Source organism: Bacillus rossius, chromosome 8 (genome assembly GCF_032445375.1).
Source record: "Bacillus rossius redtenbacheri isolate Brsri chromosome 8, Brsri_v3, whole genome shotgun sequence".
In the NCBI taxonomy this organism is placed as follows: Eukaryota; Metazoa; Arthropoda; class Insecta; order Phasmatodea; family Bacillidae; genus Bacillus; species Bacillus rossius.
In genome coordinates this window covers 59214019-59240242 of record NC_086336.1, presented here as the reverse complement: position 1 = coordinate 59240242, position 26224 = coordinate 59214019, and the positions used below count along the sequence as shown (strand labels likewise).

The following is a 26224-nucleotide window of genomic DNA, read 5'->3' as shown; positions in this document are numbered from 1 at the left end:
TTAAATACTCGCGGAAATGACACCTGTTCATTGGCTACTGACGCGTTAGACGTCTCAACTAGGCTGTCCGTAATTAGGCACTTTCTTGGTTTAGTGTTTCCCATTGGCTCACAGTTCCCCGGATAAAATGTGGGCCAATCGCAGAAGCGGTACGAAGGTATAGCTGTTTTGATGCTAGCCTATCGCGAAATGAATCCGCGAATTTTGCATGTCTCTACTAATTACAGTCTAGAGCAGCGGTTCCCAAACGGTGGGTCGCGACCCACTAGTGGGTCGCGGAAGGGTTACAGGTGGGTCACGACTCAATCCTTAAACTATCAGAAACCATCGAATAAACCATCTGAAAAGATAAGAAAAATCACAAGAAATCGAATTGTGTGCAAACACATATCTATTGAAATAAATAACTATTGTGCTACAAAGTGCTTATATTTTGTCAACCATTTTCAAATCAGAACACAAATTGTTAGAGACCGGAAAAATTCGCGAATTCATTTCGCGATAGGCTAAAATACAAATAGTTATACCTCAGTGCTGCCTCTACCATTGGCTCACAACTCACCTGGATGACTCTGGGCCAATGAGAAACGCCCGACCAAAGCTTTATCGAATCACAGGCTGCAACGTTGGGACGTCTTACAAGACAGCAGCCAATGAGTTGGTGACATTTGACCGAGTGTACATAGAACTATGGAGTTCATCCTGTAGGTCATTGAACCCGCGAATTTTTCCTGTCCCTAAAAATTGTTTATCAATAATCAATCGGTATCTTAAAAAAAAATCATATATATATATTTACAATATTTGACGGTATATTATATATACATAAGGAATGGGATACGATACAAATAAGGTTTTTTACTCCACCATGGACCGATAGACCGTGGAGGTATTCCTATAAGTAGAGACCTGCAAAATTCGCGGATTCATTCGGTGATAAGCTAGAATTCAAACACATATACCTCTTAGACAATTTTGCTATTGGCTTACTGTTCTTCTGGACGAATCTCAACCAGTTATAAACCCTCAACCAAAGAAGGATCGAATCACAGACAAACCAGCTGAGACGACTTACAAGACGGCAGCCAATGAACTTGCGTTATTTGCCCGAGTGTACAGGGGTATGTGCAGCCTATTCTGAAGGCCATCGAAACCGCGAATTTTGCAGGTCTCTAGTCATTAGATAGGTACGTCGGAGATTGACCTTGGAATATTTACAAAAGCGTGGTCTCAAATACCGATCATTTTAATAGTTTCATACAGCTTTTGATAAAAAAAAAAAGGTTAAACTTACGAACCTAAGTATTTAGGTAAATATAAAATTACTTCCCGAAATAAATACAAAATTTTAGCTCGGAAGGTGTTATCTACCCCCCCCCCCCCCCCCCTTCGTGCTATTTTTGCTTCTAGAGTCGCGCCTCGTGTCAAGTCACTTGTCGCGCATTCGACAGTTTATTTATTTTAATTTTAAAGTAGTACCAATGGTGTATATATTCTTCCGCCAGTATTGTTCTGTCAGCATAAGGTTTTCAAGCGACTTCATGAGGCTGCGTTCGCAAGTAAACATCGAACCCGTCGCTTTGCAAGTGACAGTCGGGAAATGAGCACCGCTGGTGGTAAGTCTTGAAATCTGTCACGTTTAGATGACACAGAATCTATCATACGAGCACGGTTTTTTTCTTTCCTTTTTCTGACTTGTGACATTATTAAAGTTTACAGTCTGACAACTGAATATTTTCCCCCGTCACTTCTGGGATGGAATACTTGTAAATGGTTGGCTAGCAATTTTATTCGAAATGAAAGAACTTTATTTTATATCGTTGAATAGAAATTGCGGAGAGACAGCCCAATGTCTCACACGAATGTGTAAAAATAGTGCACTTGACCGTGATATAGACTATATTTGAGTATATAGAGTTATAACAGAGGTGAAGGGATCTTAACGTAACATTATGAATTAAGTAATTATTAGGGACCGCAAAAATTCGCGGGTTCAATGACCTGTAGGATGAACTCCATAGTTCTACGTACACTCGGTCAAATGCCACCCTCTCATTGGAAGCTGTCTTATGAGACGTTCCAGCGTAGCAGCCTGTGATTCGATAAAGCTTTGGTTGGGTGTTTCCATTGGCCCAGTGTCATCCAGGTGAGTTGTGAGCCAATAACAGAGGCAGCACTGAGGTATAATGATTTGTATTTTAGCCTATCGCGGAATGAATTCGCGAATTTTTCCGGTCTCTAGTAATTATATACTTTGTCTTAAAGTCAGAAATAATTATAAACTATTTTGTAAAAAATATAAACATAGTTTATCTAAGTAGCCTAGATAATAGTATTTCACTACAGTAATGACTCAAGAACAATTTTTAAAGTAAAAAAAAAAGTACTCCAAGGCGATTTATTTCACAAAAGGTCTAGAAATTGAAAGTTTCGTTGTTCGAGACAAAAAAACACAGCAAAACGAAAAGACGAAGCAAACACAATAGTAAAAAAAACAAAACAAATGATGACAGCACAAAAAATATTGAACCCAAAAAATTCAGCACAACAGTCAAAACGAGACAAAAACACGACCAAACGAAAAGACGAAACAAACACAACAGTTTTCTAAAACAGAAACAAGCGACGTTTCGGAAACTGCTATCTGCTCCCGTCCTCAGGCAAAGACGCACATGGTAAGGAAACACAGGTGCGACTGAGAAGGGGCTGTCTCGTTTAAACTGTTGTGGTGAATTTTTTTGGGTTCGGAATTTTTGTGCTGTCATCATTTGTGGGGGTTTTTTCGTTCTGTTAGTCCATTTTTCTTTGTTTTTTCCTTGTTTGTTGACCATATTCCTGCTGTGGAATATTGTGTGGCGTTAAATTCTGACAACAGCAATTTTTGCTTAATTTGTGTTTTTTTGTCATTTGTGTTTTTTTGTAGTTTTCTTCTGCAGACATACATGTGCTAAGCAATGGCGTATGTCCAAAAGCCTACATCAAGTCAAGCTTAAAACAATATATGAATGAAAAATGCTAGTATTATTGTGAAAAAAGCGTGGGGCGCTTTGTATCATATTTATCGTACATCGAGCGCCCGATGGTAGAGCAGCCGACATGTCATCGGAAGGCTCTGGGTTCGAATCCCAGTCCGGTCTATCCGAATTTTTCTCACCTATTGTATACACTCTCATTGAGCAGGTCCTTTCCTCATCCTTTCTCAATCCTTATCCTTCCCAAAATTCCTGTTACGTAAATGTGGAACGCTTCACGTAATAATTAATCCGTAACTCCCATCCTTTCCTGCTTCACAGCATTAATTTCGTACAGTATGTAAGACTGGTCGATATCACTTGTTCGTCAATAAGGTTATACCATTAAGTCTCACTGTATATATTGATAACGTTAAAAATTTTAAATGGCTTCTAAAATCGAGATTTGATATCAATACAGCTGTACACATTAATAATTTTTCGTAAAATAATTACAGTTACTTATAGTTATCACGGAATTAATAGTTGATTAGGACAAATAACAGTTTTAAAAAATTAAAAAAACACGCTTTTATAAATAAACAAAACTAAAAGGTAAAATATAAATAAGAGTTTGAAAAAACTAAAAAACACGCTTTTATAGAAAATCCTACAAAAAAATATAAAATAAATTTTAATAAATTTAATTTAAAAATAGTGTAAAATAAAAAAATGTATTTTATTTAAAAAAAAGCGTGGGGTGCTTTTTAAGATATTATCAAAATGATAATCCTTCTACTCATATATATCAGTAAAATAATTATAACTATTGACACCATACAACCCACGGTTTTTTTAAATAATTTTTTTTTATCTTACACTATTTTTAAATTAAATTTATTAATATTTATTATATATTTTTTAGTTGGATTTTCTATAAAAGCATGTTTTTTTTAGTTTTTTTAAACTCTTATTTATTTTCTTTCTTCATAACGCGCCCAAAGAAGTATAACTTCAATGAAACCTCGTTGGAATTCAACGTCACGGACTGGTTGCAGTTCCACGCCAGCTTCAGACAGGGCCGCCGCTGCTGCCATCCATGTTGCCGCGGCGAGAGGCTTCAGAGCCGATGCCAGTGCAGTGCAATTGCAACTACGCGTGCAAAATGCAGTTGACGCATCCGCAGCCACAAAGCCTCACCACACGTCTCATTGCTCGGTGACGTCATGGAGGTGCAAGTGGAGCAAACATGGCGCCGAAAACCCGCAATGAAGACACACAACATTTTTCTTCCCGATCGTCACAATTTTCGTGACGCCCTGGGCTTTTTTTCACTTTTTCTTTTGTCTGTGCTGCTTTTCAACACTTTTTGATGACGTCACCGCCTCTACTTAATCCAGCCAACTGTAAACAAGTTAAACTAAAAAACAAGAAGTTATTTCGATACAAACTTCCTTCCTGTCTCTGGCAGCGTGACTCCTTACTTTTCTTTTCTGTGTGAGTTGTGGGACGTTGTTCGGATAACCGAGCAATGTCGGAAACAAACACAAATTTCGAGAGTGCATTTAACCCCAGTTAACTCCGTCAAGTCCCCGCTGGGCGCGCTGCGCCGGACACAGATTTATGAGCCTGCCGCGGCGCGCAGCGGGCGAATTGCATCCAATTAGGAAAGTCTCCTTAGACGGAGTGAAGCCATTACAACCCGAGCTACGCTTTAGTTCCAGACGAGGACGAGTCTGGGCTAGAGGGCCTGATGAGAGTTGCAGTGAATTCCACCCCCCACCCCCCATCTCACCCCTTTTCCGATTAGTAGAGACCGGAAAAATGCGCAGATTCATTTCACGATATGCTATAATCCAAACAAATGTACCTTTATATTGCTTCTCTAATTGGCTCACAGTTTATCTGAAGGACTTTGATACAATGAAAAACCTTCAACCAAAAAAGTATCGAATCGCAAGCGTCCCAGTTGACAGGTGTCACGAGTCAGTAGCCAATGAGCAGGTGGCATTTGCCTGAGTGTGTAGGAGATTGTGGAGTGTATCCTAGAGGTCATCCAAAGCGCGAATTTTTCCAGTCTCTACCCATTAGACATAGTTTTGACATCAAAAGCATTTCGCAGTCGTGCTTATGCAAGTGCAGGTGAGCACCCCCCTCAGTGAGAGGATTCTTAATTCAAGGGGGACTGCTTCCCCCCCCCCTCCGCGGATCGACGGCCGTGGTCAAAGCAGTATCGAAGCACAGACGAACTCATCGCTGGGTTCGCCCGTGTGTCGTTGTGTTGTCTACATTTCTTGTTCTGTATCATCGTCGGTTTCCTAAGCTTGACGCTGTTTTTTTCAAAACGTTGATGTTTGTCGTGTACTTACGATTTTGTTGCAGATGTCTCGTTGCTTTCAGTCCACTGTGTTCGTTTTCTTCTGTGCTCCGATATTGTTCCGAATAAATCCTGCCACGGAATTATTGTGCTATCTTTGCATCTAAGATCTGACTTCGGCTTATTTTCTACGTGTTTGTGTATCAGTTTTACTTTATCCATAGGGATGGGAAACATTCGCGGATTCAATGACCTCTAGGATAGCCTCCATTATCCTCTGTTCATTTCAAGTAAACACGCGTGGTCATTGGGTACTAAATTGTGAGGCGTTTCCACTGGGTAGCTTGTGATTCGACGCTTCTTTGGTCGATAGTCTCTCATTGGCCCAGAGAGCTCCAGTTAAACTGCGAGCCAATAGCAGAACCAGCAGAATTGTACACGTGTTTGAATTTCAGCCTATCACGAAATGAATCCGCGAATTTTTCCGGTCTCTATTTATCCATTCTTTGGGTCTCCTCTATGACTAGGGACCAGAAAAATTTACGGTTACCCTGACTTCAAGGATAGACTCCACAGACACTTGCATGCTTGGCCAATAGTCACCTGTTCATTGGCTGCCGATTTGAGAGAAGTTCCAACTTGGTAGCCTGTGATTCGATACTTCTTTTATTGAGGATATCTCATTAGCCCAGAGTCATTCAGATGAAATGAAGGCAATGAAATGAGCAGCGGGAAAAGTATAATTATATGAATTTTAACGTGTTACGGGATGAAACAGAAACATTTTAATGTCACCATGTATGACACACAGAGTAAATTATGTATGTCCAAAATAATGTTTTAAATTAACATATATATATATTTACAATTACGCAATGAGAACAGTATCCCAGTACACTGTTAAAAAAATATGTTTCACCTTAATTTTACTAATGAAACTGATTACAAAATATCGCGGTAATTTTTTTGTTAAATATACGATGCTTAATATACTTGATTTGAATACTTACCCACTAGAGTCATCTTGAAGATACAAACAAAAAAATCTTTAAAAAAAAAAATAATTCTTTTTCCATCTATGTGTCGTATATTTTATGAAATACGCAAAGTAAGGCAACCCACAAGAAATGAGCTCTTGCGATAGGCCCCCGACCAGACTCCCAAAGGACTCGCGTAAAGGGAAATATAAATAAAAAGTCACCTGCAATGATAACGGAAGGTACATTGGCTCGGGGAAAGAGGGAAACATTAGGGCTCGCACGTTCGGCGCGGGACCGGTCGAAAAGCTGAAAACTGGTACACGGGCCAAGGGCAGGAGGGAGGGTGGTAGATGTTGTGGAAGGGGGCCAGGGAGGGGTGACGCCGCGCGAAGGGGGGAGCGCGCGCTGCTCGGAACAGCCGCGGAAGGCTATGGTCCGTCCAGTCTGAAGGGGGGGGGGGGAACCACGGTCGGTGGAGGGGGGAAAGGGGAAACATGCGGCGAGCGGCGCTGGGCGGCGTCAGTGTGTATCAGTGCGCGCGCGCGGGGCCCCGGATAGCTTCCATGGCGCTACCGGACCGAGTTCTGCCGTGAGGGATATCGCTTCAGATGAGTGCGGATTTATGGCGTCTCGAGCCCTCCTGCTCTGCGTTCTGTTTGCAGTAGGATCGCCGACGGCAGGTGAGTTGTCTTGAGAAAGCGGCCTCGCCTTTTCCCCCCTTAGTGAACGCTTGCTTCGCCTTCGTTCTCCCCGAGGTGGGGAAAAAAAAAATATTCAAGATGGCCGCGCGAGCGCTCGCTCCGACGCCCCAAGCCCCGCGAGATGTTTTTTCCGACCGGACCCGGCCCGGTGGCCTTTCTAGGCCCTTGCGGAGGACCGCAGGGCCCGAGGGGGGGGACCGACGGGGCCTGACAAGGCCCTGGGCCCGCCGTCGAGACGCCTGATACACCAGCGAGCGCGCCATCTACACGAACGCCTGTTTGTGTTTTGTGTGGTGCACGTGTGTGCCTCGGGGCCGGAGCAGTTGCGTCGACCGACTCCTGACAGCTGCTTCCCCCCACTCTCTTCTAGTCCAGCTCGCGATCTTTGTTTTCCCACGTGAACACCGTTACGGAATGCGTTTTTTTTTTCCTTCCCCACGGGTACGTACTAGTAATTTTACGCGCGGTGGAGTGAAACTGTCCTAATCAACGCTCGCCCGCCCGTGTGTGTTCGACTCATTGGTCGCCGCAGTTGGTACGATGGGTTGTGTAAACAAACAAGCGGATGCGCCTTTCAACATCGGTGCGTGTGTGTGTTTGTGTCGTCGGAAGTGTTGTTTCATTGCGAAGCGAAAGGGGGCCTGGGAGTGGTGGAGAGGGGTGGGGTGGGGATGTGTGTGTGTGCGGGGGAAGCAGTAGTGCCCGTGTTATGATCCCGGTGTCCCAGTGCGCATGTGTTCAGTGGAACGGAATGTCATAGTGCCGTCGTGCCAGGTGGCGCTAACGTGACGTTTTTTTTCTTCCGCGCAGTTGGATAAACTGACGTTCACAGATCCTCTCACCAATCCCTCCCTTCCCCCCCCTCATCTTCCAATTGTTTCCCCCTCCTCATCCTTCATAATCCAAATAGTGCGTGGGACTAATCTCAGCCTCTTGCGCAGTAACATAGTTCTTTGATTTGTTCCGCCGTGGTTGCGGCTATGAATGAAACAGCTCGACGTCTTACAATCGTAGATAATGCTCACGTCGTGTGTACGCTTGATTGTGAGGCGTGTAACGCGAGCTGTTTTCTTAGACCGTTTTCTGTTCTGAATGCTGCCATGTTGCCACGGGAGAAACATTTTGTTTTCATTCCTTATTTTTAAAATCAATGTCGATATATTTTTTTTTACCCAGTGAATTACTTGCACTCTTTAATTCGTTACACTACTTTGTTAAAAAAAAATGGCATATAAAACTTCAAGAATAAAATAAATGAGAATGACAATCTTATTTATTTATCACAAAAATCCCTTTCAACGTATTTTTTTTTTTTAGATATTGGCTTCTAACTATTTCTTTCACGAGTTAAACTGTACAGTAATGTGGCCTTCTGTTGTGTTACGTACGATCGGAACTTTTTTGATTCGTTAGTTTGGTATTCTTGTAACATTTGGTGTCCGTGGTTACGAAACTGAAGGAGCCAGTGAATGAATTGCGAGAGATATTAACTGCGTGTGACGTATAAACCATGTTCGCAAACTGTATTTAGTTTTAAAAAATAAGTGGTTAGGTTTGTTTCGGTAATTTATTTGTTTGTGAATGTTGATAGATCTTAAAAGCTACGAAGTTAAAGCAGGCTAATCGAAAAAAAAGAAGCTTAATCCAGTGTAATAAAACATCAGATAACTTATATATGTGTGTGTGTATGTTTGGAGGGGAATTATTAAGATTGGTAAAAGAGGAGGGGGGAAGGAGCATTGCCACTTGCCTTTCAGTGACCTTGAACGTTCTGCCATAAGACCAATGCTGGCTGGGAAATAGCTCGCAGCTTCGTGTTGTGAGTCAGAATTTTTCTCATCTCTTGAAACGACGTTGCCACATCGTTGCGCGCAGAAGCAAGGGGAGCAAATACTTCTGCTGACATTACACACTTACCACTAGGAGGTCTTTTGGGAATATTACGCTGCCTTACATCATGATCGTATTAAGGCGTCAAATTTGAACTGGTTAATCGATTATCGAACCTTTTAACTGGAGTGACCCATTTAGAGAATAGACGAATATCATCGTAGTGTAGATTTACCGACTACCTTACACGCTTAAATTCATGAAAATGCATTTTTTTTTAGAAATGAAAGTTGCGACGTCATCAAATATACAGTATTTTTAATCTTAAAACTGCAGATGATAAATTTATCATGCAATATTTACAGTAGTTAATATTTGTCTTCAAGATAAATAGAATTATCAGTGATTTCATTTAAAAATAATATTTTGACTCACGGAGAAATAAAAAGTTTTGATGAAAACACTGTTGAGTTCAACAAAATGTTAAATAAAGTGTACACAGTCGTAGTATTTATTTATGAAAATGTTTCACTACTAAATCCCACAGATATTTGACCTACGCGTTATGTAACATGCTATGACAGCATTTAAATGAACCAGGTATTCTGTTTCGATAAGTTATAGCTCTCAGGCATTTGGATGATCTATAATAATAAGTGCAGTCTTGGTTTTATCTGTTGCGACTGATTGCACATAAAATTAAGTTCTTCAAGAAGACAAGCCGAAGAATACTTACTACTCATTTTACTGTTACAAGAATCTTTTGAGGAGTTTGTTGTATAAACAGTTCTATGTTCGTCGTATTCAACTGCTGGGCATTTTGAACGAAATTTCTTATTTCTGTCGTGTTTTGTTTGTTCTGTGGTAATCAAGTATCAGACAGTTTTTGTAACTTATGAATGCCACTCCTTTTTTATTCTTCAGGTGCCACCATTTCAATGTTGGTTTTGCTTTAAAACAAATCAGTCAGGTTGACGTTACACGAGAGACTATATTCCTTCGATTGGCGGACTCAAGTTTCCTACGTAGGGTAAGGCGATGACCCCATTTGGAAAAATAAAAGCCCCTTAAAATAAATTTATAATGTCTTGAAAAGTCATTATCACAACTATAATTTTATATGTTTTTTTCAAGAATGTAAATTACGTTTTTTAAATAATTAAACACAGTACTGTAGCGTCAAAAAAATTGATATGATTTCACAGAGCATGTGGGCTGGAGTAGATGGTTATTTTACTATCGGTAGTTTTATTTTTTTAAGTTCTATAACGGGGTTGGTTATTAAGCTTGAATTTTTTAAAGTAAACGTTCAGTTAACCAGGCATTTATTTGTATGGACTTGTTACCAATGTTTACGTGAGGGTAAAAGAAAAGAGACAATAGGTTTGACGCATTTAATAATGATTTAATATAAAACCACGCGTATTCATGCGGTATCAATTTACCCAGAAAAGTTCGCTATTTGATTTCGCGATAGGATAAAATTCCAACATTTTTTAAACTTTTGTCACCCACAGATTTTATGAACTCTAAACCAAGGAAGTAACGAGTCACAGTCTCTCTCTAGTGAACTTAAGGCTTCACTCCAGTGAAGGTTGTTACATACTGAAAGTGTTGACCCGATGTAAAGTAAAGCAGGGCGGGTTGGCACACATTTCATTTCAGTTGCCGTCGCGAATTGTTATGTTCGTAAAAATTTTACAACATTACACTTGACTTGTTACTTTCATTCTTAATCTTCATGAAAGATGCCCGAAAGGTAAAATATATAAAAAATCAAATTAAACATTTATGCATGTGTACAAAATAAGTGTTTTGCGTCTCTAGGGAACAGAAAATATTCGCGTTTTTCAATGACCTCCAGGTTAGACTACCGCGTTCATTGGCTGCCGACTTGAGAGAAAATACCAACTATGTAGGTAGTCTGTGATTCGATACTTCTTTCGTTGAGGGTTTCTTATTGGCCCTAAAGTCCTTCAGATAAATTGAGGGTCAATTACATGAGCCGCGGGAAAGACGGAAAGAAACCGTGAGTTGTTCCAGTCTATAGTCATCTCTCCCTGAACGTTTGCGCAGGGTGTGGGGCAGATGGCGCAAAAATCAATATTTATCAAAACACCGGTTAGTGTTGATATCTAAACACAGTAACATTAAACTTCTTTTTCTTTGATAGCAACATGAAAAAAAAGTGTAAAAATTAATCCACCTAAACATATTATATTTATTAGTTATAATTAAACGTAACTTGGCTGAAGAGCTAGAGAAAAGTACTTAAATATTTTCCTACTTAAATAATAATATATTTTTTTACATTATCTAAGTCAATTTTTCAGTGTGATTTAGAGCACAGTAACATGTAAACAAACACATAAAAAATTATTATTTTTTTTAAGACTTGTTGACCATTTTATAACATAAATGTACGTATCGATATTTACATTTTTTTTTCATTTTATCCCTTCCACATTCGTCCCAGCTTGTTACGCAGAGAGTACATGTCTCATGCAACCACTTTCCGCCCTGACAACACTAATCCACTCTGCTATCCCGGCGTAAGTTTTGCAACATGAATGAGTCGAACAATTGAGTATTGACCAAATCTTTCAGAAAAAAAAAAGAAAAAAGAATAGCATTTAAGACAAGAAAGTGTCGCGTCATCTCTTCCTGAAACTGTTTGTGCTGTCTGTAGCAATATTCAGTGGCCCTATTAAGTTGCTCGTTGCGCACAAAAACTAAACTTAGCTAATAATAATAATTAGTCATGTATTTTTTTTCGCGAAAATGTTTCGAGACGAGCTGAAAGTTGGAACACTGTGGCGTCGTCTTGTGTTTCGTGAATAGGAAGGTGACTAATTTCAGGCACATGCCTGCTGTTAAAACACCCGAGCACAGTAATTCAGCGCGGAAGCAAACGCGTCCTGATTGGCCGGGAAGTAAGGTAATGGGCTAGTGGCTTCTCTCGCACCCTGTTCTATCTCATTAGCATCACTGACTCGAAGGTCTTGGGTTTATCCACATGGGGGTAAGAGATTTTTTTTTACGTGAATACGTCTTTAAAATTGCTTCCATAGTGGGAGGCAATTCAAAAAGCGAATGATAACAAAATCGGGGGATACAGTTTGGTGTTGCAGCTACATATCTATCATCGCCATCCACAATTTAATTACACCACTGGATAGCTAAAGGATCAAAGAATTCGTTGCGCTAAGTGAGAGCTGTGACGCATCGCGCGCGGTGGAGGGGGAAGCGCCGCCATTTTGAGGTCATTTTGCTGCGTTTCGAGATTTCCATTTAGTATAACTTTTGACTCTCGGAGAAGCTACGACGTTCGATTGGGTTTCAATCGTCAGCTCTCGTCAAAAATCTATCGATTGCATGTATAAAACATTATTGTAAAATCGTTACAGTGAATATATATGGTGTTAAAATAAAATAAAAAAATTGCGTAATTTATATTTTGTATAGAAAATCTTACCTGTTACGTACACGCATTCACGTACAATACACGGCCGTGTCCATGACATAGCCGCACCCCATATTTGTCTTGAAAGTGGTACATATAACACAAATCCTCAGGTGAGAGCTGACGCGTCTTCTAATCGTGTAACTATGTCATTCGTGGTCCACTGAAGTCAAGCTGTTGGCCACCATTTGTGTGTGTGTGTGTGTGTGTGTAGAGATAGAGAGAGAAATTGGTAGGAAATAGTGGACGAAAAAAAAATTAAAGTATTCTAAGTTTTATGCCGAGGTAAATCTGTATTTACCATTTCCATTGGCTGTATCTAATGGGTAGGGACCGGAAAAATTCGCGGATTCAATGACCTCTAGGATAGCCTCCATTATCCTCTGCATTTCTCAAGTAAACACGCGTGTTCATTGGGTACTAAATTGTGAGGCGTCTCCACTGGGTAGCTCGTGATTCGACGCTCCATCGGTCGATAGTCTCTCATTGGTCCAGAGAGCTCCGGTTAAACTGCGAGCCTATAGCAGAACCAGCAGAATTGTACACATGTTTGAATTTCAGCCTATCACGAAATTAATACGCGAATTTTTCCGGTCTTTACTAATGGGATGAGCGTTGGGGGGGGGGGAAATTGACCCCACCCCCTTTTTGAATTATAATTAAAATGTAGAGAGAACGAAAAATAAGCTACTTCATGGTTTTGATAATTATTTCCAAAGAGGTCAGAAATTCTTTCAACATTGCATGTTTTTGAGGCTATTGCATTTTTTTTTTTTTTTTTTTTTTTTTTCAAATTTCGGACTTCCCATTTAGTAATTAACTGGGAATCATTCCCTCCCTTCCCGAGGTTCTAACCTGAGTCCATCTCCAGTCGGTCCAGTTTTCTCCTCTCCCTGACATCTCGTGTCCGTGCGTAAATGTACGGACTTGTGAATGGAGGTTTTGATTTACCGGAGGCGACAAGTGAGCGCAGCGTGGTTTGAGGTTTAGATATCGAGTGGCAGTTGACACTGGAACGTTGTGATGGATTGCGGGTGAGGGGGGAAGATAGAGAGAGAGAGAGAGGGTTGTGCTGTTGCAGCCACTAACCTCTCCCACCATCTCGACAGGTGGAGAGACAAGCCTCAATGTGGCCTGTCTCATTAAACTAGTCTCAAGTTTGTCTGTTCTCAGTTGTGGCACTAACTAGTACGTTCTGCGAATGATTCTTGCAATGGGTTAGTGTTTCTTGCACTGGGTTAGAGTGATTAAAAGTATTTTTTATATTAGTAAAACGACTTAGCTTTCGGTGTACGGCATTTGGAAGGAGTGATTACGTGGGAAATGGAACGGAAGTCGACGTATGCAAATGCGTCACAAAGATGTGTGAACCCACGTGTGGCAACGTAAACCCGTATGCAATCACTTTCGTAAAACATTAGGGTACATACCAAACGTATTGGTGTGCCAAATGAAACTCTGTGGTTGTGAAACTTGCCCGGGATGTATTTGGGAAAGTAAATAGAGTGAAATTAATCTTAAGTTTTAAAAATGCCTAAGCAAGCTGGCATTACTGTGTAAACGGGGCTCGGTAGCACAGTGTCGGCAACTGTCATAAACTCGTGCCCATTATAATTCACTGTAATCAACTTGAAAATTGCGTTCCTATACCTTCTCTGGCTTCATTATTATTTTTTTTATAGTTTTTATAAGCTTTGTAAGTTATGTACGTAAGTTTGTACAGTGAAAGGTTTAAGCCCGGCACGCTCGTGAACGAAAACGTTCATGCCGGATTATCGAATGCCAATATAGTTTTAACGGGAGTTTCAAAGAAAAAATTAATACTTCACAATTGTATTTAGGACAGGTTGTGATAAATTGCTCCTTAGAAAGAAATTGTATGCCCTTTAAACAATGTCTCCGCTATCACGTTGCGTCCGTAATTCTCTTCTTTAAAAAATTTTTTTACGGAAATGTACCCGTGAAATGTTATCCGCTAGAAAACAGGAAACACTGTACTGAAACGGAAAGCGACGTTAGTGATAAGCTCCGAGTGGACGCCGGCGGTGCTATTTATGCGACCTGACAAACAGCCGTATTCCACCCGCAAAAAAAAAAATTTGATCGCGAATGGTGCCGGACCGTGGAATGCCCGGATTCGAGCCCTCCCGTGGAACTCCTACACTCTGCTCGGTGTATGAGTCAGGAATAAGGGAAGCAGATGGAGCAGACCGCCTGACTTACCGCAATGGGTAGAGGAAAAGCAGTGGCGAACCAAGTAACTAAATTAAGAAGGAAAAAATGAAAAAGAAAAGGGGAGGGGGGGGGGGGTGTTTATCGGAGGTTTCAATGTGGTATGAAAAGTACCTCCACTTAAATGAGAAATCCGAAGAAAAAAAATTGGTTGTCTGTAAAGACGGTTTACGGACGATAGTTTAACGTGACAACGTCATAAAAAAACATTGATGAAATGATTGCATACTTTTATGAATAAAATTGAGTCATTTTTATTGAATTAGCACTATTTTGTGTGGATACAAAGAAGGAGTGAAATGAAATCTACAATTTAATTGATAAATTTACTTTTATTTGCACTCATTAATTATTCAAATATGTTTGTTACTTTAACGAAGAGATTATTTTAACTATAACATTTATGCCTAAATGTTTGCTATTTAACTTCTTCCAATCTGTGTTATTCTGTTAAGGATAGGACGATGATAGGAAAAGTAGGAAACGAAAGGGAGTGTTTCAAGTTGAATGAGCCTCGAAAAAGTCAAATCGATGGTTGTTCCAATCGAGTGGAAGAGAGATAGATGCGGCGCAAGCGTACAATGAGGTTACGGGACAATGTGCGTAACGGGACAGTTTTTCTTGCGTGCAGCCGTTCATCGATTTATTAGACGTCACGTCAAAAAATACCCCAGGCTATTTTAACGCATTTCTGAAGTCTTAAAAAGCGAAAATACGTATGCAATAGTAAAAAAAATTACACACTATGAACTGTAACAGAATGCATTTTTACAATAACAACTAAACCGGCTTCAAAGGTCGGGTGTGGCCTGGGGTATCTTTTTGTTGGGTTTTTGATATTCCTTTTTTTTTTTTTTTAATTTTTCTTACCAAAGAGGAGGCCATTTTTTTTTACACTTTTAAATGCTGTTCTTGACTACTGAAACACCCGCGTATGTCGGGGCGAACAGTTGTGAGCGCGTGGTCATGAAAATAAGCGTTGATAGCATTACAGTCATGTTCCAATTTGCACCCGTCGGACATGAATCACGAATCGAATATCGGAACATGAAAGAACAGATCCAAGAAGCGGTGAACAAACGACCGCCATGTTGGCACGTGAGTGGCTGAAATAAAATAATGGGTTCACTTCAGACGGCTAATGCTCCATCTGTATGATTGCGTAACTTCTAATTGAAGCACTGTCCAGGCGTGAGTACGATTGTTCGCGGGAATAAGAAATTTTTGCTGTCACTGTGTGCGTCAGGATTGATTAGGTCAAGTTAATCAGTGAGGACTAGTGGCATAATCAGTGTTATTTATGTATATACATTCTTACACACGCCTATTTAAAGGGCCCCCGCATAACTGGACACGCACAAATGGTTTGCAAAGCTTCAGAAAAAAAAAAACACGTGAATTGAAAATTGCTCATACTTCAGAGTGGGATATGTTTGAGAAAAGCATTTAAGAATATGCTAATGGCGGATGAGAGTTTTGATTTTCGTATTTAGTTCTTTAACTGTATTTTTAGGAGAGTGAAATTGGCTAAAATGCGTGTTTTCAGAATAATTTATAGGCATGAGACACATTGGGTACAGATTATTGAAAACACTCAAGGGACTTGCATTTAACATTTAACCTCTATCTTCAGCTACCGCCGAAGAAATTTCCTTGTAAAAATACAAAAAAAAAAAAAATATCAGTGTTGACAGGTTTTTTAAAATTAACTTCGTCCAACAGTTTGAAATTTGATATAATTGCACTTCTCAGTTATGGTTCAAGCGTACAACTGTTTATTCCCCGATATATCTCTCTTCTTCAAAGAAACTCATATTGCACTTCAGCCTAAGACATTTGCATACATTTTACGTTCACATTCGGACCAAATAGCTGTAACCACATCGTGTCCCGCTCAGTCAAGTGTCCCGCACAGTCAAGTGTCCCGCACAGTCAAGTGTCCCGCACAGTCAAGTGTCCCGCACAGTCAAGTGTCCCGCACAGTCAAGTGACCCGCACAGTCAAGTGTCCCGCTGACCCGCACGGTCAACTGTCCCGCACAGTCAAGTGACCCGCACAGTCAAGTGTCCCGCACGGTCAAGTGACCCGCACAGTCAAGTGTCCCGCACAGTCAAGTGTCCCGCACAGTCAAGTGACCCGCACAGTCAAGTGACCCGCACAGTCAAGTGACCCGCACAGTCAAGTGTCCCGCACAGTCAAGTGTCCCGCACAGTCAAGTGTCCGGCACAGTCAAGTGACCCGCACAGTCAAGTGTCCCGCACAGTCAAGTGACCCGCACAGTCAAGTGACCCGCACAGTCAAGTGACCCGCACAGTCAAGTGACCCGCACAGTCAAGTGACCCGCACAGTCAAGTGACCCGCACAGTCAAGTGACCCGCACAGTCAAGTGTCCCGCACAGTCAAGTGTCCCGCACAGTCAAGTGTCCGGCACAGTCAAGTGCCCCGCACAGTCAAGTGTCCCGCACAGTCAAGTGTCCGGCACAGTCAAGTGCCCCGCACAGTCAAGTGACCCGCACAGTCAAGTGACCCGCACAGTCAAGTGACCCGCACAGTCAAGTGACCCGCACAGTCAAGTGACCCGCACAGTCAAGTGACCCGCACAGTCAAGTGACCCGCACAGTCAAGTGTCCCGCACAGTCAAGTGTCCCGCACAGTCAAGTGTCCCGCACAGTCAAGTGACCCGCACAGTCAAGTGACCCGCACAGTCAAGTGTCCCGCACAGTCAAGTGACCCGCACAGTCAAGTGTCCCGCACAGTCATGTGTCCCGCACAGTCAAGTGACCCGCACAGTCAAGTGTCCCGCACAGTCAAGTGACCCGCACAGTCAAGTGTCCCGCACAGTCAAGTGTCCCGCACAGTCAAGTGTCCCGCACAGTCAAGTGACCCGCACAGTCAAGTGTCCCGCACAGTCAAGTGTCCCGCACAGTCAAGTGACCCGCACAGTCAAGTGTCCCGCACAGTCAAGTGTCCCGCACAGTCAAGTGTCCGGCACAGTAAAGTGACCCGCACAGTCAAGTGACCCGCACAGTCAAGTGACCCGCACAGTCAAGTGACCCGCACAGTCAAGTGACCCGCACAGTCAAGTGTCCCGCACAGTCAAGTGTCCCGCACAGTCAAGTGTCCGGCACAGTCAAGTGCCCCGCACAGTCAAGTGTCCCGCACAGTCAAGTGTCCGGCACAGTCAAGTGCCCCGCACAGTCAAGTGACCCGCACAGTCAAGTGACCCGCACAGTCAAGTGACCCGCACAGTCAAGTGACCCGCACAGTCAAGTGACCCGCACAGTCAAGTGACCCGCACAGTCAAGTGACCCGCACAGTCAAGTGTCCCGCACAGTCAAGTGTCCCGCACAGTCAAGTGTCCCGCACAGTCAAGTGACCCGCACAGTCAAGTGTCCCGCACAGTCAAGTGACCCGCACAGTCAAGTGACCCGCACAGTCAAGTGTCCCGCACAGTCAAGTGACCCGCACAGTCAAGTGTCCCGCACAGTCATGTGTCCCGCACAGTCAAGTGACCCGCACAGTCAAGTGTCCCGCACAGTCAAGTGTCCCGCACAGTCAAGTGACCCGTACAGTCAAGTGTCCCGCACAGTTATTGTTCCGCACAGTTATTATCAAAACACGTGTGATGGTACCCAGCGGATGGTACCCGACGAACGCGCGGGCCAAGGACCGCTAATTATTTCGCAACTCTGTACGAAGTAATTTGCGGGAATTTGTGGGCGAGCACCTGTAGTTCCGGCGTCCCTGTGAAGATGGCGTCTAGTCGCGAACATCTTGCCTGCGCCACAGCGAAACGTCTGCTGTTTTTATGCTCATAATTGTGCCGGAAGGCAGGAATCATTCCTGACAGTATCTCCTTACATGTACTTTCGTCGTACCTGTTGTAAATAGATTCTTGTTATTGTTACGACCTATGTGGGGAAACTGGGTTCCTGAGAGATAGCCCAATTAAGTTTTACTACAGTTTTATTAATTACTAATATTTACGTGAATAATAAATAAGTGTACTTTAAATATGTACGATCACAAATCACTGGCACTTAAAAATGTTTATTCTGAAGTCGCTCAATGTCTGTCAAGTTCCGCAGTTCGCAGTCCTCACTGGAGCTGGGCTCGCCCCTTACCTCGCGCCACTCGGTCGCCGCACTCTCACGATCCAGTCGAACTCCGCGTCGCTCCACTCTCGCAAGGGGGGCGGGTGGGTGGGTCCTCCCCTTCTTCGCCGATGTCGCACCTTCGTCCTCGGAACTCCGGAAATGTAACGGGACTCGCTCGGAACTCCCGCGGAGACCGGCGTCGCTGCTTACGTACCTACTAGCGAGTCGTCTTTTCCAGAACCGACGAGAGCGGCTGTGACGAGTCGCGTCATCCCGGGGCCGACCCGACGCCCGAACAGTCCAGAATGGCGGCGCTCATTCGCACCACTCCGCGCGGCGGCCCGCGGAATTCCCAAGGCCACTCAACGATAGATAGCAGCGCCGAGGCAGGACGATGCGCGGGGAGCGGAGAGGGGAGAGGGAGGGGGGTAGCGACGACCCTTGTGATCCGGCCAGGCGCGCGTGGCATGCCTTACGTCAGCGGACGGCACGTGACACGGCGCGTGACGCCAGTGGCCGTGCAGGGCCGCTAGCCAGGATTTTTGAGGGCCAAAAGTCGTTTTTGAAACTTTTCCAAGGGCCAAACACATGTGAATTAATATTACTTTTTTTATAACTTTTCATGTCTTACATGTAGAGACAGGAAAAACTCGTGGTTTCATTGCGTAACACGCTAAAATTCATATATAAATATATTTTTTGTCTGCTCATGTCATTGGCCTTCAATTATTCTGAAGAACCCTGGGCCAATAAGATACCCTCAATAAAAGAAGTATCGAATCACAAGCTTCCTAGTTGGAATTTATCTCAAATCGGCAGCCAATGAACATATGACTTGTGAATGACCGTGCGAATTTTTCCAATTCCCACGCATATGCATAGAGCCACGCATATTTAGCGGATTCGCTTCACTCCATGCGAGACTCAACTTGTCCATACATAATCAAGCCATTTTAGAGTGCTCATTGGTCGATATCAAGGTCACATCCTTATGGCGGGTTTACGAGTGATTGGATAACCACTTCTCCTTGTACCTAACTGGCTCGGAGTCGTCACGGGACGTGTCATAAGCTTTTGTGGTCCAATCATCAACGTGAAGCAGATGTATGTGTGCATAGAGTCTAGTTTGCTACTCAGTGAATCAGCAAAATAATCTTAGCTCTACTCATATGTAGGGACTCGTGTGCATAGAGTCTAGTTTGCTACTCAGTGAATCAGCAAAATAATCTTAGCTCTACTCATATGTAGGGACTCGTGTGCATAGAGTCTAGTTTGCTACTCAGTGAATCAGCAAAATAATCTTAGCTCTACTCATATGTAGGGACTCGTGTGCATAGAGTCTAGTTTGCTACTCAGTGAATCAGCAAAATAATCTTAGCTCTACTCATATGTAGGGACTCGTGTGCATAGAGTCTAGTTTGCTACTCAGTGAATCAGCAAAATAATCTTAGCTCTACTCATATGTAGGGACTCGTGTGCATAGAGTCTAGTTTGCTACTCAGTGATCAGCAAAATAATCTTATAGCTCTACTCATACGTAGGGACTCGTGTGCATAGAGTCTAGTTTGCTACTCAGTGAATCAGCAAAATAATCTTAGCTCTACTCATATGTAGGGACTCGTGTGCATAGAGTCTAGTTTGCTACTCAGTGAATCAGCAAAATAATCTTAGCTCTACTCATATGTAGGGACTCGTGTGCATAGAGTCTAGTTTGCTACTCAGTGAATCAGCAAAATAATCTTATAGCTCTACTCATATGTAGGGACTCGTGTGCATAGAGTCTAGTTTGCTACTCAGTGAATCAGCAAAATAATCTTCGCTCTACTCATATGTAGGGACTCGTGTGCATAGAGTCTAGTTTGCTACTCAGTGAATCAGCAAAATAATCTTAGCTCTACTCATATGTAGGGACTCGTGTGCATAGAGTCTAGTTTGCTACTCAGTGAATCAGCAAAATAATCTTATAGCTCTACTCATATGTAGGGACTCGTGTGCATAGAGTCTAGTTTGCTACTCAGTGAATCAGCAAAATAATCTTAGCTCTACTCATATGTAGGGACTCGTGTGCATAGAGTCTAGTTTGCTACTCAGTGAATCAGCAAAATAATCTTAGCTCTACTCATATGTAGGGACTCGTGTGCATAGAGTCTAGTTTGCTACTCAGTGAATCAGCAAAATAATCTTATAGCTCTACTCATATGTAGGGACTCGTGTGCATAGAGTCTAGTTTGCTACTCAGTGAATCAGCAAAATAATCTTAGCTCTACTCATATGTAGGGACTCGTGTGCATAGAGTCTAGTTTGCTACTCAGTGAATCAGCAAAATAATCTTAGCTCTACTCATATGTAGGGACTCGTGTGCATAGAGTCTAGTTTGCTACTCAGTGAATCAGCAAAATAATCTTAGCTCTACTCATATGTAGGGACTCGTGTGCATAGAGTCTAGTTTGCTACTCAGTGAATCAGCAAAATAATCTTAGCTCTACTCATATGTAGGGACTCGTGTGCATAGAGTCTAGTTTGCTACTCAGTGAATCAGCAAAATAATCTTAGCTCTACTCATATGTAGGGACTCGTGTGCATAGAGTCTAGTTTGCTACTCAGTGAATCAGCAAAATAATCTTATAGCTCTACTCATATGTAGGGACTCGTGTGCATAGAGTCTAGTTTGCTACTCAGTGAATCAGCAAAATAATCTTAGCTCTACTCATATGTAGGGACTCGTGTGCATAGAGTCTAGTTTGCTACTCAGTGAATCAGCAAAATAATCTTAGCTCTACTCATATGTAGGGACTCGTGTGCATAGAGTCTAGTTTGCTACTCAGTGAATCAGCAAAATAATCTTATAGCTCTACTCATATGTAGGGACTCGTGTGCATAGAGTCTAGTTTGCTACTCAGTGAATCAGCAAAATAATCTTATAGCTCTACTCATATGTAGGGACTCGTGTGCATAGAGTCTAGTTTGCTACTCAGTGAATCAGCAAAATAATCTTAGCTCTACTCATATGTAGGGACTCGTGTGCATAGAGTCTAGTTTAGTTTGCTACTCAGTGAATCAGCAAAATAATCTTAGCTCTACTCATATGTAGGGACTCGTGTGCATAGAGTCTAGTTTGCTACTCAGTGAATCAGCAAAATAATCTTATAGCTCTACTCATATGTAGGGACTCGTGTGCATAGAGTCTAGTTTGCTACTCAGTGAATCAGCAAAATAATCTTATAGCTCTACTCATATGTAGGGACTCGTGTGCATAGAGTCTAGTTTGCTACTCAGTGAATCAGCAAAATAATCTTATAGCTCTACTCATATGTAGGGACTCGTGTGCATAGAGTCTAGTTTGCTACTCAGTGAATCAGCAAAATAATCTTAGCTCTACTCATATGTAGGGACTCGCGATTTCAATGACCTCAAGGATGGACTCCAGAGACCCTTGAACGCTCGCCCAATAGTCACCCGTTCATTGCGTGCCGACTTGAGATAAATTACAACTAGGTTGCCTGTGGTTAGATACTTATTTCGTTGAGGGTTTCTCATTGGCCCAGAGTCCTTCAGATAAATTGAGGACCAAAGGCATGAGCGCGTGAAGGAATAATTATATGAATTTTAGCGTGTTACGGAATGAAACCGCAAAATTTTTCATGTCACCATGTATGACATACAGAATAAATTATGTATGTCCAAAATGTTTTTTTTAAAAATTAACATATCTATCTACAATTACGCAATGCTTGCAAACCAACATTTACTTACATCACCCTTGCTTGAGGATGTGAACCAGCGATCCTACGGTTATAAGCTAACTTTGCCGTGGCCGGCTCGCAGTTTTAAAATTTCGCCACCGCTGTTCGATTCCTTTTTCAAGGGCAGTTAAAGTATAAACTATATACATATAGTAATTCTCGCAAGAATCAAGTTGCAGCAGGCATCTTCGTATGAGCCAAAAAGTTACAGCGAGGCAGATTTTTTTTTCGGGAACTTCCATTTCCACGTCACAATCAATTGTTAACGTATATTACAAAAAAACTCTCTGAATAACAGGTTCGGAAAATGTTGGAACTTTCACTTCAGAAGCCACAGTATTCTCACGGACATACATTTGAAATCGATATTGTTTTATGGTAGGTAAGTGTTATTAAATTAGTTTTTTTTTGAAATACCATGTTTAAAAATTTAACTATTCATTACATAATACGTTGGCCGTACATTCATAGAGTTTAGGAAATAATTGTAGTTTTCAGGGCTCAAGCTAAATGTTATCTCACACAGCTAAATCACAAAATCACAAATTTCAGTCCAATAGCACTATTATATGTATTGCCACACGACCTGGCCCTTTTCAGAAAATTTCCTGTTACGGTTTTTTTTTTTTGCTGTAAATAAATAATTGCGCTGACGTGTAATTGAGCAAACCGCTTCCAGAGATAGCAATTTGACATGACTGCACATTTGCTCATGACTCACCACGAGATCCGCCCGCGAACACACCTGCGGAACTAATTAGCTAATTAGGTTCATTCATTCCCGCGTCCATTCCTAGCCAGATAAGTCTTTCACAGCAACAACCATCGTTCTCCATAAGATGAATCGTAACTCTTCAAGTCCGAGCATTATTATGCTGGGTGTAATAAAGTAATGTTGCTTATGTATTTAACAATCGTTCATTCAAGTTTTAAGTCGGAAGATTGGTGAAACACCTGCCAACATTGGTGGCGTGGGTTGCCTGGTTCGAATCCCGGGAAAGAAGTGTTGTAAATGTAAAATTAATTTTAAAATTATATATATTCCGCCATTTGCGTTAAAAGTGAAACTTCACAGATAGAGAGATAAAAAATCTGTAGACGCACAGATAATAGAGAAGCACATGCACGAAATTTGCAAGTATACAAGCTTTAAGGCGTGTGTGTAAGGAATGTTTAGATATTCGAGTGCTTAAGTATGAAAGTGAGCAAGTGAACCAGTGCGCAAGTGTACCAGTGTGCCAGAATGCGTGTTTGCGTTAATGCAAACATACCATCAGGCGCAGCCGCTGCTATCTACACTGTATTTTTTTTGTAAATTGAACAGAAAATTTTACGTAATATTACAGGTATTTGTAAATTTGTATACATTTACACGAAAACAACTGTATCACTTTACAATATCTTTCTTTTATTTTTTTATAAGTACAGAAATAAATATATCTGTGTGTTTCGTCATGTAATTGTTTAGTTTATAAAGTACAGAGTAGAGGTTTACCTTGAAACAACTATGGCGATGAAAAACCTCCAAATATTCTTACATTATTTTGTCTGACTTTACTTTGTTCGCTCCAAACGCTATATTTTTTGTCCCCCTTGTTATTTTTTTTCCTTGCACTCTGATGATGTCTTTGCCTCGAATTACCCTGCTGTAAAAAAAAAAGTTTTCTTTCAAAAATTTATGTTAAACTTCGGCGGGACAAATCCATAAAGATAAAGGGTTCGATAAGGACGACTTTAGTGCGACTTTCACCTTTATGTTCGCCGCAATTCCTTCAGTTCGGCCAACGACGTGCCTGGCCTTTGCTGTGTGTATCTTCCGTAGTTTTTTCATCGCATGCACAAAACAAATCGATGCTAATGACCGCGCATGAGTCATGGATTCAACTTAAGGCGGGTATATCCATATGTTGCGAACTTGACCGTGACGTAGCCCCGTTGCGATAACCGAAATGTGCATGCGTGGACGGGACTTGGGTGCAGCGTTGCGGTTCGAAACTCGACACGGAGGGTTCGGTCCGTTATCTGTCGGTCTTTCGCCGTCACATCAAAGGAAGTTACGGCTCGACGATAGAACCAGTGCGGACGGGTGGCTTGTCATTATCCTTCAATTTTCAGCCCAATTGAACACAGAAACAATTCGAATTCCGTCGAATGCGCTCTCTCAAAAGCTCTTGTAAAGTTCACCGACTGCCCGAAACTATATAAATAATAATAAAAAAAACTCGAACCACCACCGTACAGCTCCCCACTTGTAAATACTTTTGACATCCACCAACGAGGTGACTTTCTCTTCTTTCTTCTTTTATCAAGCGTGAGGTGTATAAAAATGAAGGCGACCGCTGCAAGTAAAAATCTGCGCTCACGGCTACAGATGAACTGTCCTCCTGGTGTGCCTACGGGACGTAACGTAAGTTTCTGATACGGATACGCTGTTAACGGAGGAACGGCACTGGGAATTCCAACATCGTTGCTCCGTGTCGTGCCGCAGGGTTATACGTAACGGATAACGTGCAACAAATGGATACCCACCTGTAGAATCAGAGAATGCAAGCTTTCGCGGACATTGTCGGGAGTTGCTTGGCTTCTGGGTTGATGCCGCGTAGAAGGCGAAACGGTCACCGACTTATTTGGAAACCACGAATAGCATTAATTGAATTCGACGAGTTCCGCCATAGCCAACATCCCACCATACAAGGAAAGATACATTGGCGAATCAATAGAAGTATTGAAAACACCCATCGAACATTAATAGAGAGGATGGATACAAATCAATCAGAATATTGGACCCCCACCCACCAGAAATCCTCAAAACCTAGCTCTGCATCCAACAACACTGACAAGATCGCCTCTGGTTGGCCAGACAGTTCAGCCAACCAGAAGAGAAAGAGGCCACTGATTGGCCAGCACTCTCAGCCAATCACAGAAGCCTAGCTCCTATTGGCCAAAACCAACAGGCCAACCAAAAGAAAGGGAGGCTCTGACTGGCCCACAGCTGCAGCCAGTTGGGAAACGCTCCCCATCTCAGACGAGAGAATTAAAAGGCAGGAGAACTTGCAATAACCTCAGTAGGTAATTGCTCCCTGTCGATGGCGACTGCAACGACGACAGAAACGTCGGTGATATTTTCGCCTTCGACTCAGAAGCTAAGCAACTCCACCTGTAGAACCGAAAAGTAATGTCGTTTGAGATGTAACTCTTCACTGATTTGACAGTTATTGCAATTAGTACCAGTGGTACCCGTTGTCCAACTGTCACTTGTAAATCATTCGATGTGTGTGTTTTCGAGCACTGATAACCACGTGAAGTTGTTTTCGAACACTTTTGCCAGAAAAACAAATGGCAGAAGGATATGTAGGCATTGTTACTACTTTTGAGATCTGTCAGATGTGAGACAAGTTACATGACCCAGGCTATAATAGGTGGCACAGAAAGGTGTAAGGTGTGACTTCCTGTTCATAAGTGGTCCGGACTAAAAGTTTGATATTTTTTTCATTAGGTTGTTGGAATTAAAACGTCATGCAAAAGGCAACAAGTAATAAAACTGAGAACATTTGGCTTGCTTGTTTTTCATCTCATTTTGAAGTGAAACTTCTTTGGCCAAGTAGAGTGAAATTTTAAAGGACGAATTTTAATGCAACGTTTTCGTGACTCATTATTTGTGAAACGTTTCTGGTGCGAAAATGACAGAGAATAGGCACTTGGCCAAAGAGATATAAAGAGAGCACTATGCTATAATCATACCTGGGCTCGCTTTCTTTCTCCTCGTTGTGAAATGATTCGTGCCCCGCTCCCCCCTCCCCCCCCCCCCCAAAAAAAAAAATAGAACCGAGAGATAGATGAACGAAAGAATAAAACAGAGTGTGTGCGCATGCGCTTGTTTCAGAAAATAGATATAGGAATCCTATACAGT

General features: G+C 42.1%; 1 protein-coding gene across 2 annotated transcripts in view; it reads left to right on the top strand.

The window, feature by feature from the left end:
* Nucleotides 1-6795: 6795 nt before the first annotated feature.
* Nucleotides 6796-26224, top strand: part of LOC134535037 (protogenin B-like) — a 220650-nt gene continuing 201221 nt past the window's right edge. For both annotated transcript variants that reach the window (XM_063373870.1, XM_063373869.1), the window contains exon 1: nt 6796-6928. In XM_063373870.1, coding sequence (XP_063229940.1) covers nt 6871-6928 — 58 coding nt within the window. In that variant the 5' untranslated portion in view covers nt 6796-6870. The remainder of the gene's footprint in view (nt 6929-26224) is intronic.